Source organism: Saccoglossus kowalevskii, chromosome 18 (assembly GCF_978046115.1).
Source record: "Saccoglossus kowalevskii chromosome 18, keSacKowa6.1, whole genome shotgun sequence".
Classification (NCBI taxonomy): Eukaryota; Metazoa; Hemichordata; class Enteropneusta; family Harrimaniidae; genus Saccoglossus; species Saccoglossus kowalevskii.
The window spans coordinates 13,955,856-13,968,740 of NC_140658.1; the positions used below are offsets into that span (position 1 = coordinate 13,955,856).

Here is a 12,885-nt window from a genome sequence, read left to right on the forward strand (position 1 = left end):
CGAAATACGTTTCAACTCTCGTCTTAGTCGATCTTTTGGAGCACTCTATAAGACACAGCACCCTGGGGAAAAGTCCCCAAGACTCTCTTAGACTGCGTCAACACTCGCCCCAAGGCTCTCCAGGCCTGCCTTAGACTGTGTCTATCGTGTTCTGCTCCCCAAGACCAACTCAAACTCTCTTTATTCATTTTCAAAACTCTAACCAATTACAAAGCAGTAAAAAGACTCTAGGGCATAACCTTCAATCATAAAGCCAATCACACTAAGTACTGAATACGTCATATCTTTTGATTAATCGTTCACTGCATTAATAACTATGGAATACCAACTGTCAGAATCGCGACGGTTATCTGGTAATTAGTTCCAAATCACTGAGCCAAGTTCCGTCCAAAACTTCAAATAGGCCTGAACGATGACAGACATAACACAGCAATTCGCTAATAATTAGCTAATTAAGTCGGTTAACAGATACGCGAAAACAAATTCATGACAGTACATCGACATTGTAACCGTTACCTACGAGGATAACTTTGGGTATTTTCGACCTGGTTGTCATTGAAATATCCAGGAGGGAAACAACTCCGATGTTGTTTGGATTAGTGAGTGTCTGCTCATTTGGTTGGAATTTAGATAAAGATACTTTACTTTCATATTTTGCATCAGTTTTGAGCAATTCAGAAATCCTGTTGAATGCTTTCTCAAATTCAGACACTACTTCACCAGAGTCACCATAGTTAGTCAGTACATCAATACAAATATGGGTGCTTGCAACACTCTTCTCCAGCATTTCGTATCTGTCACATTCACATTGGATTTTCTTCTCTAAAACATCGCGTTCCCTTTTTAAGGTGTTTATTATCTCCTCGCGTTCAGATTTTATCTTATCGATGATCTGCTCAGCATGATTCTCGACTCTCTCAATTTCACGTTCATAATGTTCCTGCGACGTTATCAGTTCATCTGTGACCTTTTTCAATGATGATTTTTACTCCATTTCTTTTACTGCAAGCTGCTCCATTGACTCTGCCAACTCAGCAGAAAAATTGTCAGCCACGTCTTTGAGATAGGCATGCTTGTGTTCCGGTACTCTGTGTTCTATTATTGTACACTCATGACATACGGGCACAGAACACGTCTCACAATAGCATTTCAAGGCACAGTCTTCGTGGCCGGCAATGCCACATGTTCTAGGATGACGATAGCGAGCAGCTTGTTCGATATTCGCCGACTTAAACTCGTCTGCCGCGATTACGCAGTGGTGCTTGGTTGACCTAATTTTGGCATGCATTTTCACACAAATTCGACAAATGTTCAAAGCACAGTCAACGCACCTGTGAGTGGAGTTGTTTTCTTCACATCCATCGCAAGTAAATTCACTGGCCGAATGATTGGCTGTACTTATAACGCCAATGAGACCGTTTAATAAACAGTTTGTGCCGAGTCTGGCAATGTCACAGTTGCTTTTAACGCCGATAAATGTTCGGCATTCAGGGCACGTTAGTTGACCTGTCTTCTCCACGATATTGTTCAGGCAACCCTCGCAGAAAGAGTGTAGGCAAGGAAGTGTTTTGGCGTGTTTGAAGTATTCAAGACAAACACTGCAGGTTAAGAACTCTTTACCAATCTTCTCAAAGGAATTCGGGTTTTGCAGCCATGTTTTCAAACACGGAAGCATTGGCAGCTAAAGTTCAAAGCGCAAAGATCGTTTTGCTGACGCTTTAGTTCTGGCTGAGTTATTAATAGAGCTATTTTAACGCCAGAGGGCCTCGTTCAAGCAAACCTAAGACAAACATTTGTTTAAGGTGGTCCGTTGACAAGGGTTTGCTCAAACGTGTAGCATAGGAATTGTTTCGTTTCAAATCAATTTTCGCTTTCAAGTTTCATTTTCATTTTCAAAATTATTTCCGTTTTAAAATTCACTTCTGTTATAAAATCCATTTTCGTTTTTAAATCTTTTTTTCTTTTTTCATACCCATTTTTTAAAAATTCATTTTCTTTTTCAAATTGATTTTCATTTTAAATCCATTTCCGTTGTCAGTTTTTATGTTCATTTTCATATCCGTTTTCGTTTTAAGATCCATTTCAATTTTCATATCCATTTTCACTTTAAATCCATTTCTATTCTCAGTTTTAGTCTTCATTTTAAAATCTATTTCCATTTTTAAATTACTTTTCAAATAGATTTTCGTCTCGTTGACCTGTGACACAAGTGACGTGATCGGTCTTACTGACATTCATCAGAATCAATGTCCAAAGCAATTTCCAGGTGGTTGAAACTTAACATCAATAACTTGTGCATTTACCAATTACACTACAACAAGGCTGCTGGTTCACATGTCCAGTCACACAATCCACAGTCAGCTGGCGCACACCTGATATAATAAAATACATGCGATATTTACTATATGAGGGCCGCCATCTTGAATGACGCATAAAACTAAATAAGAGACAAGTTTTTCAGATTCCTACAAATCAGGACAAAAATACCAATCTTTCACAAAATTACGGTCCGTTTGGGTTATATTAAGCCAACCGATACAACATTCGGCCAAATTCGTCGTTTTTGTGTGGAAAATTCCCTTGCATAAGAACACCTAATTACACGAAGAACCTAGAACACTTTCCTGGGGTATTTGAAACTAAAAATTGGCATTCCAGCCAGCAGCCAATCAGCGACGGCCTTACACTTAGATGACAATTTCAGTTTTAAATACCCCAGCTTATATAGTAAATATCGATTTATTTTATTATACCAGGTGTGCGCCAGCTGACTGTGCCACAATCATACTACAAACTCATAATATGATCATAAATTTGTAATATATATTGTTTGTGTGTGTGTAAATGTTAAATAATAAGAATAAAGAATTCCCGTCAGACGCGATGCAATTCTATTTGTGCATACCTACAAACGATGCACGCGCAAACGCGGGAACCGGGAATTGATATTTTATTGTTATTTTATTTATTTTCACATAAGAAAGACAATTTGACTTACCAGTCTACATTTAAATTTGATACAACATGAGAATAGTCGCTTATATCTTACAATTCAACATTGAAGATGAGATTCTTTTAGTGTCTTATGCATATTTAGTGTAGGTAACACCACGAGGTGGTGGGGTCTTGTGAGTACGTAACAATTCCCTTATGTTCCGTGTTGTTAGTTACTTAAACGTAGGCTTTTTAATATCATTTTAAATTAAAAATAGAATTAATATAATCCTTCAAAATATAACACTAATGTACTTTTACTAACACATGAACTGGAGCGAGCCTGTAGTATTACTGACGTAAGCGAACAACATATCACGCGCATCTGCAAATATGAACAATAAGGTGAACGAACATTTGGGACCAGGTGTAATTATCAGACGACGCATTGTTTTTACTGCTAACCCTTCAAAACAAGAGTTGTACTGGAGTCGTGATCGGCATTGCAAGGAATTCATTAGGAAACACAGAATTCATTTGGTCTGATCTGTCCACACTTGAAGGAGATGATTTTAAACAATGGGCGAGAAATCAACCAAGTACATCTCTGGTGAGCATATATATTGATTAAAACATCAGATTACGTAGTAAACTAGCTGGATGTATTACTTCATGCGTACTCTATTCATATGATGGTTGTGGAAGTACAACCATAAATCTATCAATTAAAGTGTAACACGTGTTTTATATCCTCCGAGACAACGTGAGATGGAATGTTCTCTCTTGAAACAACACAACTCAATTCATTTGAATTGTGATTGTTGTCACACGTATTATTAGCGTTGACTAGGTAACCGAGTGTACTATTATGCAGTATTTAAGTGATTTACGAAGTGCTGTTTTATTACCGGTTTATTAACCGAGTGTGGATCACTTTTTGGGTTAGTATTTATGTGGAAACTGGTTGCCATGGTGTTTGCCCGATGCCATGGTGTGTGGCTTATTTTGGTCTGTTAGAATTTACCGTGTACAGGAGCGAGACACGGGTTGGGGATGTCTTTCCTAAATTTGGAGTTTTTTATGCTAATTGAGAGTGACCGACCTTTGATCTAGAGTGGCGAGTTGTCGGATTGGTTGAAGGAACGCGCTAAGGAGGAGGACAGGAAAATGGCCGGACAATCTGAACTTGGTTACAGTGAGCGGAGTGAAAATTCATCTAAATCAGGCGAATAACTGCATTGATTCCTGACTGAACACTTGTGGCAGAGAAGGGGAATCAACCGAGTCGTCGCTGGAGTCAGCTGTGAGACTGAGGGAGTCTTGGATCCTGTGAAACGAACTTTCCATGAATGAAAGACGTTGCGCTCCCAGAAAGCACGAGGCTGACGCTGTAACCCCGATTGCCTGCTGTTGTGTGGTGAACTTGGGACATCGATGAGTGATCAAGACAGCGTGGGATTTGCTGGTAAGCGAGCAAGTCGAGAGAAGACTCTGAGGTAAACCGTCTGGTTCATGTGTGATAGGCCGACTTCGCCATAACCGAGTACTACATTTGTCACGATAATAAACTGTAGTGATACTCAGGTCGACGACGAGTCGGATGTAATGTAGTGACCGTTTATTAGCGAGCTCGAAATCACTCTCTCCCTGGGTTATTTCCCCCACCGCTCCTGTTTCGGTTTCCCTGGGTTATTTATTGTTTCAATGTTGTTGTGCTGAGATATTGTCCGTGTCGGATCTTGAGTTGCAAGCATTACATTTTGGATTTGTGGTTTGTTTGCCGCCAAAATTGTATTCGCCAGCGCGCGAATTTTGGACACTTGCTCAAGTTGAACGGAAAATATGTCAACAACATGGTTGCTGGTTTCCACTGATTTAGTTTAATGTGTATGAGCTTTCACATTTATTGACTTTTGTTGAACTTGTGACTTGTTATTTTTCTGTGCGAGTTTTGTGGCATGTGTTATTGCGATTAATAAATATTGTGACGTCATTAAGACTATTGCCATATAAGGAGTTGCACGCACTTGGTGGCTGATCGAGACTGTACTGGTGCAGAGCATGGTACTGGCTGATAGTTTGTACTGTGACATTTGTAAAGAGTCATTTGATTACTTGTTTTCACCGAACTGTAGAGATACTTTTTTGTGCATTGAGTGCTGTTTCAGCCACAACTGTGTAATAGTAGCTGTGATTTATGATTAATGTTGCTGCTGATGTATTGCAGTTTACTGATCTTGCATTGCATGACTGCTAGTTGTTTGATAATATACCGTTTGTTGTTTGGAATTATTAAGGTCTCATTATTTGTGCTAGCGTGTTTGTGGGTACGGTTAGCGCTGGTTCGACACAATACTTATCCATTGCCCTTGATTTGGATTGAGAGGACCGTTCTCTGGGGACTGTGTGTGCTGGCCCCCTTTTATACAGTGAGGAAAAATTTATGCTCCCCCTTCGTCCACTTCGGATCCGAAATATTGGTCCGATAGCCTGTTTGTGTTTTGTTGCCTGGCGACAAGTGGATGAGGGCGGGACATTGGCGCCCTACAACGTGGGGCTTTTGTGTTTATAGAACACTTTTTGGTGTACCAGCTGTACCCTTTGATGAGACCAGTAGATTGCCCTTGTGACTTTTTTGCCCTTTTTTGGACATTTCAGACGTTTTGGCCTTTTTTTGCGCGCTTAGAAATTCTTTCTCTTGTTGTCTGATGTTGTATTTGTCCAGTGTTGCATGCTTTGCGTGTGAGTTGAATTTTGTATTATTGTCTGGCAATTGTGATCAGAGTATTGAAGTTTGCCAGCATTTGAGTCATTGTCGAGACGTATCTGTGGTACATGTGCAGGAGTATTAACGTAATTGAAGGTGACTACATTCTCATACACAGTGAGATATGGAAATGCGTACAGGGGCTGCTGTTTCCGGTGAGACTGGTGATTCACCCAGTGTGGCAAATACTGGGACACCTACCCATGGTGCCCTGGATCTCAGTCAAGGTAGGGGAGTAGCAGTGAGGGGTCGCATTTTTCCTGTGTCAGCGCCAGTAGGGCGACCCCAGATGTTGGGTAGGGGTCGTGGCGTATTGCCATTGGATTTTGGTCGGGACTCCCTTCCCAGTGGCCGTGGTGAGCACCGACATGTTGGAGGTCCTATGGAGAATCATACTGTGAGACATAACAATGAAAGCATATACCGACAGCAAGGTGGTGTACCTGTAGGATTAAGTGATCAAGGTGAGTGTGGACAGAACGTTGATTTGGAATTTAGTTCCCCTGAAGGACGTTCCCGCTCAGGTATGTTACACACACTGCGCGTGCCTACATATCTGTCAGCGCGACCAAAACTGTCCACATTTTCGGGAGACAGTTCGCGCGCTAAATCGGATGCCGACTTTGAAACATGGTCGCAGGAAGTGCTTGCATACAGTGATTCTGGAATCGAACCGCCGTCGGTCATTATCCAGACTGTTAGATCTATGTTGAGGGGCACTGCAAATAAACTCGTGATAGGAATGCGGCCGGACGCTTCAGTTGATGATATATTAAGAATCCGCTTTGGAGAAGTGGAATCTGGTCGCGTTTTGCTCAACAGATTTTTCGCTGACAGTGGGCCACGGTACGAGGTTTTACCCAGAATTCAACACGTTCTGTACCAACGCATATTGCTATGCGCAGAACTGAAATTCTGGCATCGTTCTGCGCAAAAACCGTTTTTAGCGCTTGAGTTGTTTCCGGGTTAGCCTTCCATGTGCTTATCGTGCGATTTATTGTAACAATATCACATTTTCTGGACGTATTCCTACACAATCATGCTAAGAGTATCCAAAAGAGTCAAGCAGGCAAGTTTAGCCGCAAAATTACGTGGGAAATTGGCTTCAACTGCTCACTCGATCGCCGATGTTGTCCGTCGGCACACAAGGTCGTTCGCTTTCTGATCTTTCTTCCGAGACTTTGACTCGAATATTCGGGTTTTGTTGCTTTTTTAATGACAGTGATGACTATATATCACAGTTCGAGAAAGTTAAAACGATGTGCTCACTTCGAATGGTTTGTAGGCGATTTTATGCTATCGCGTCGAATGATTTGTTCGTTATGGGAATGACGGCAAGCTCTATTGCCAGCCGTGCTTTTCACAGATTTAAGCTGATGAAGGCGAGATCGCTCGTTGCTAATGAAATAGGGCAACTTTCCGATTTGATCATTCAAAAAGGGCCATCTCAAGTAAGACAAGTGGTGAGAAATTTGCTGGAAAATTTAAAGGGTCACGAATGGGATGATTCAAAGAAATATTTGGAAGTCTCTCTTGCAGTTCTATTTAGCACGAAAAGATCAGCAATTTCTAAGAAAGCCACTGGGAGTCGAGCCTACATCAGTAAAATCTTAAATCAGCACCAGGCAGTAGGTGAAAAGTTGTCTGGATTTGATGAGAGTGCCCTTTGGCAATTACGATTAAATAAAGATAAAACATTTGCCAAATCAGTATTATCTGTATCATTTTTCAAGGAAGCCATTACATCAGATATTCTGCCTCCTTCTGTTAAATTGGCTTTATTTGCAGCACCATCTTCCCAGAAATTAGATCAGACTACAAATGACACTAAATTATGGAATGATTCTGAAGCAGAACACATATTTATCCATCTAGGGGGCGGTCTATCTGAATCTGACAATGATGGTTTAGAGAAATCTCTGAGAACACAAGAAAATGTTTCAAGAATTCTCAAATTAACCACTTTGTGAAATAATTTGAAATGGTGTCAGAAACTGCCTCTCAAAATAAAAAGGGCTGGTTTGTTCATGATATTGAAGGCCTGGTTTGGAGAAGTGTCCTCAACATATTGACTGAAAAGAAATTGGATTATGACCTTGATGATGAAAATGAGAGACAGAAGTTAGAAATAGTTGTAGGTGAGGGTGGCCACACTTTCCAAGATTTCAAGGGAGTGTCCCAAAATTTCAAAGTATTTGCCATCAGTGGTGCTATACGTCTGATAAAATATAATGGTAATGAAGTATGGAGAAATCCAAATCCAGTCTTCTGATGCAAGCCGCATTCCATTTGCCATTATAAATGCCCCAGAGAGTGATGCACTGATAGAAGTTGATATTCTTCCTGTTCTGGCATGCACTGAAAAATTTGCCCAACATGGTATAAAGGGGATGAAATACTGTAGAAAACTGGAACGAGATGAAAAGTATAAAAGTTTGGTCTTGCAGAGAAAGAATACCAGTTTTTTCTGCAATTTATGTTTGGCTACAGTTCATAAATGTCACAATCCAAATCATGAATGGGATATGTCTATCACTCTTGCGGATATGAATTCATGGGCAGAAGAAAAAAGTAATGGTCAGAGTAATCATCCTCTTATAAAGTATGACCCCATAAATGAATACACTATGGATCACCTTCATGCTAAATTGAGAAACGTGGGTAAACGAATTGACAAGCTCTTCAACGAGGCTCAAAAGATCGACCAACAACTGGAATTTATACAAAAGTTTGCAAAGTTATCTGAAGATCAAAAACATGATGTGAAGCAATATGAAACAAAACTGGTCGACCAATTTGATACCAAGGTTGAAATTAATGAAGCAAATCATTCAGCAAAGTTACTTCAAGTTACTAACAAGGATGATCTTAACAAACTTGATAAGAAACTTGAAGCAGCTTCACTAGCATTTGAAATTAAATACACTGAACACATTGAAGTGAATTTGTTGGATTCTGCTGAATCACATTTTCAAATTTTATTTGGCACACACAAGGAATACAAAACACTATGTGCATCACATCTCCATGTTGTATATAAAATCAAGCCAGGTATCACTCGTCACATGCAAACTGTCCATGGTAAGTTCAGCACAAAAGATCTGAAACAAAACACAAGATGCATTACTAATCTCAATATTTACTATCAAAAATCTGTCATAATAATAAATTATTATTTACACTTGGTAAAACTATTCCAAAGTCAGCCTAAATTGTCAAATTTGTAATGACACTATTTTCTATGAAGTCTTTGACTGTAAAAAATGGGGCATGTGGAGGGGGCCTGGCACATTTTCTTTGAAAATCATTTGTTATTAAACTAATCTCAATATTTAATATAAAAAAATCTGTCATAATAATAAATTATTATTTACACTTGGTAAAACTATTCTAAAGTCAGCCTAAATTGTCAAATTTGTAATGACACTATTTTCTAGGTATTAATTCTTCAACTTCAAACACATCAATGTGTGTCACGTTAACTGGAGAAATGGGGCAAGTGGAGGGGGCGTGGCACATTTTTTTTGAAAATCATTTGTTATTAACTATATTTAGTATATTCTCACTTTAATATTACATAATTTATTATGAATAATATGTCAGAAAATAATAGAGAGAAACGAATGAAATGCATTGGTATCAAAAACAGATACATGGAAAATGTTCATTTTATCCCTATACCCATAGTATCTCAATAGTGTATATATTATCTCAATAGTGAATATATGGTATGCAAATTAATGACAAAATACATTATGACACTTTATTCACTACTCCTATGAGGGACATAACGTGTATATGGTCGATCTACATATCGTTGTAAAGCTCTCGAAATCCCCAACAAAATTACGTTTTTCATTTTCACGACCAGCATTATTGCAACAAAAAAGGCGCCAACAATTGAAGAAATCGAACGTTATTTTCTAAAAATTGCTTTTTTTGTGTGTAAAACGTAAAAAAAAGGACTTACCGAACGTAACTTTGTGAGCCGCCATGTTGACAATCCATAGGAGGCACTCTCGCGGTAATTCTAACATAACAGTGAGAGGAGTAGGCCAAAAACCACAAAAAATGCAGTAATTTCGCATAATCAATTATAGTCTATAACTATTTATTGAAATGGTTAAAACGATCCGGGTAAAAAACTTTAAATACATCAAAAAAATGAGAATTCCAGTATCAAGTTGGGAATGAGGCTGGTGGGTCAATTGAGGTCATAGAATGGTAATAGCGTGTATGCTAGTTTTTCTTTCAATTTGAAATTGCGCCCTCGTGCGGAGATAAAGTGTATATTGGATGGTACAAAACGCATTGAACTCTGGGATATTACATTTGCCGTGTGGGCAGCGAGAAAACGAGACTGTTGGTGATTTTGCCACGCGTATTGAGCTAGCGTTAGAAGCTGTAAGACGTCGTGGTGGTATACGATCAGAGGAAATGGACGAACTTCTAGCCAATCATTTCTGGGATGGATTGAACGATGATAGAGTATGTGAAATAGCGCGCCACCAGCATTGGGATAGCATGCCGTTCGATCAGCAGCTGTCAGTCGTACGCAATGCGGACCAGGAAGTCCATGATCGGGCTGCCCGCAAAGACAAACTCAGGGTTAACTCAGAGACAAAGAAGACACCAGCTGCACGTGCTCATGTGACTGTAGTGTCTGATCAGGAGAGTAATTGTAATGAAGTGTTGGCTGCACCGGTACATGTGCAGAAGCAGTGGACACCAGAAGATCTTTTGCCTACCTTGCAGAAGGCAATAACGCAGACAATGAAGCTCCAGCTAGATTCTGTTGCTGATCGCATGGACAGACTAGAGTCTAGACTGGACAAGTCTGAGAAGGCTCCCGTGCAGCCGAGTGCAACACCAGCGCCCTCAGCATCCTTGGCTACTGGTAAGCCTCGTGGATGTTTCAATTGTGGTGATGAAGGGCATAGGTTTCGTAGGTGTCCACTGCGTCGTGAACGAGACACCAGTAGAATGATCTGTTATCGGTGTGACAAACCAGGACACCCTGCCAGAGAGTGTCCAGACAGAAAGAAGGTCAACCAAGACATGACTGGAAAGAGTAATCAGGATACACAGTCGCAGCGGCATGTTGGGTACACTCGTAAATCTGGGAGAAAGAATCAGTCATCTCCGAAAAAAGGTGATGGTAAACATGGTAACCACGTTCTCATGATGCAGTCACCTGTGCTGGACAGAGTGGTAGGATCAGCATGCGAGGCTACTGTGATGGTGAATGGAATTAAAGCAAGATGTCTATTTGATACAGGATCTCAGATAACTACAGTCAGTGAATGGTACTATGGAGAGCACCTAAGTGAGATTCCTATTGAACCCCTTGAGGAGGACCTCTCAGTTCGTGGAGTAGGTGGCCAAGTTGTTCCGTTTTTGGGGTACCTAGTAGTTAGCATCACATTGCCTGCTGATCTATTTGGTGAGAAGGAAGAGTATGATGTACATATATTGGTTGTCCCTGATACACGCTATAGTTCTGTGGTGCCAGTCACAATTGGCACAAACCTACTGGACATGTCTGCAAATGTGAAGCAGAGCTTGTTGACCAGAAAATGTGTGCAGAGCAACTGCATGTCTGCAACTGGTAGACGTGTGATTAAGCATTTGAGTGACCGCCATAAGTTTATTGGTAGTACTGGTCACTTGGGCATGGTCAAGGCAGCAATTGACAGACCTCTTGCCATCCGACCAGAGCAGGATGCCTTCATTATGGGTGACTTGCCAAAGGGCCCTGATGGTGACAAGTATGTGGTTATGGTGGAGCCGATAATCAATATGAGAATGCAAGTGACTGCTGTGCCATCAGTCACGGTGTTGGAGTGTAATGCGTCTAATTCCAGGCTGCCAGTTCATGTGTTTAACACTACTAACAAGAATGTGTATATCAGACCTGGTAGCGCTGTTGGAGAAGTGACATTTGTGACCCGTGTGCAGAGTGCTACAATGGTCAAAGAAGAGACTGAGAGAGGTGAGCACAATGACAGAGATCCAAGTGTTGTCATCAAGGGTGTGAAGTTCAATCTTTTGGAATCTCCCATTGGTGGATCACAGATCAAAATGGTGCATCGTTTCTTTCAGCGTAACATTGATGCCTTCTCCTTGCATGATAATGACCTTGGGCATTGTGACCTTGTGCAGCATCGCATAAGACTTAATGATGAAACACCAAGCCGTGAGCGTCACCGCAGAGTACCTCCTGCCAAATATGCAGAGTTGCGAGAGATCATCAAGGGCATGTTGGATAGTGGTGTGATACGTGAGTCTGACAGCCCATGGGCGGCACCAGTGGTCATGGTCACAAAGCGCGATGGAACCACAAGGCTGTGTATTGATTACAGACGACTAAATGCCAAGACTGTCCGTGATGCTTATGCCATTCCTCGCATCAAGGAGAGTCTGGAGGCCTTGAAGGATGCAGAGTGGTTTAGTACAATTGACCTTAAGAGTGGCTATTGGAAAGTGGCCATGAGTGAACATGATGTTTCGAAAACAGCATTTGTAACGCCTGTCGGGCATTTTGAGTGTCTCCGTCTCCCAATGGGGCTTTGCAACAGTGCAAGCTCATTTCAAAGAGCCATGGAGAAGTGCCTGGGCAAATTAGTAACCAGTCGTGTATTGTTTACCAGGATGATGTGATCGTGTACTCCAAGACATTGAGCGACCATATCAGACACCTGGGTGAGGTGTTGAGGCGACTAAAGAGTGCAGACTTGAAGGTTAAAGCCAAGAAGTGTGAATTTTTCCGCCAGAAAGTTCACTTTTTGGGTCATATCGTGTCAAAGGAAGGAGTTCGCACAGACCCAGTTAAGACTGAGGCGCTGCGTAACTGGCCCATACCTCGCAATGGGAGGGAGGTGAAGACATTCCTGGGGATGGCAAGCTATTATCGTCGTTATGTGGAAGGGTTCTCGAAAATTGCGAAGAATGTGAAGAATGATCTTACCGTGGGATTGTATCAACATGCTCATGGCAAGAAGAGAAAACGACAGAACCCTCCTGAGTTTGCATGGACACAGAAGTGCCAACATGCTTTCGACTTACTGATTGAGAAGCTGACAAACCCACCAGTGTTGGCCTACCCGGATTATGACCTTGAGTTTGAATTGCATACTGATGCAAGCCTTATTGGACTTGGGGCTGCACTTTATCAAGACCAAGGC

General features: G+C 41.0%; 1 protein-coding gene across 1 annotated transcript; it reads right to left on the reverse strand.

The window, feature by feature from the left end:
• Positions 1-985: 985 nt before the first annotated feature.
• On the reverse strand, positions 986-1,675 carry LOC144364071 (E3 ubiquitin-protein ligase TRIM56-like). The gene has a single exon (XM_078014396.1). It carries the CDS (start codon positions 1,673-1,675, stop codon positions 986-988), a length of 690 nt encoding a protein of 229 aa, XP_077870522.1.
• Between the last annotated feature and the right edge of the window lie 11,210 nt (positions 1,676-12,885).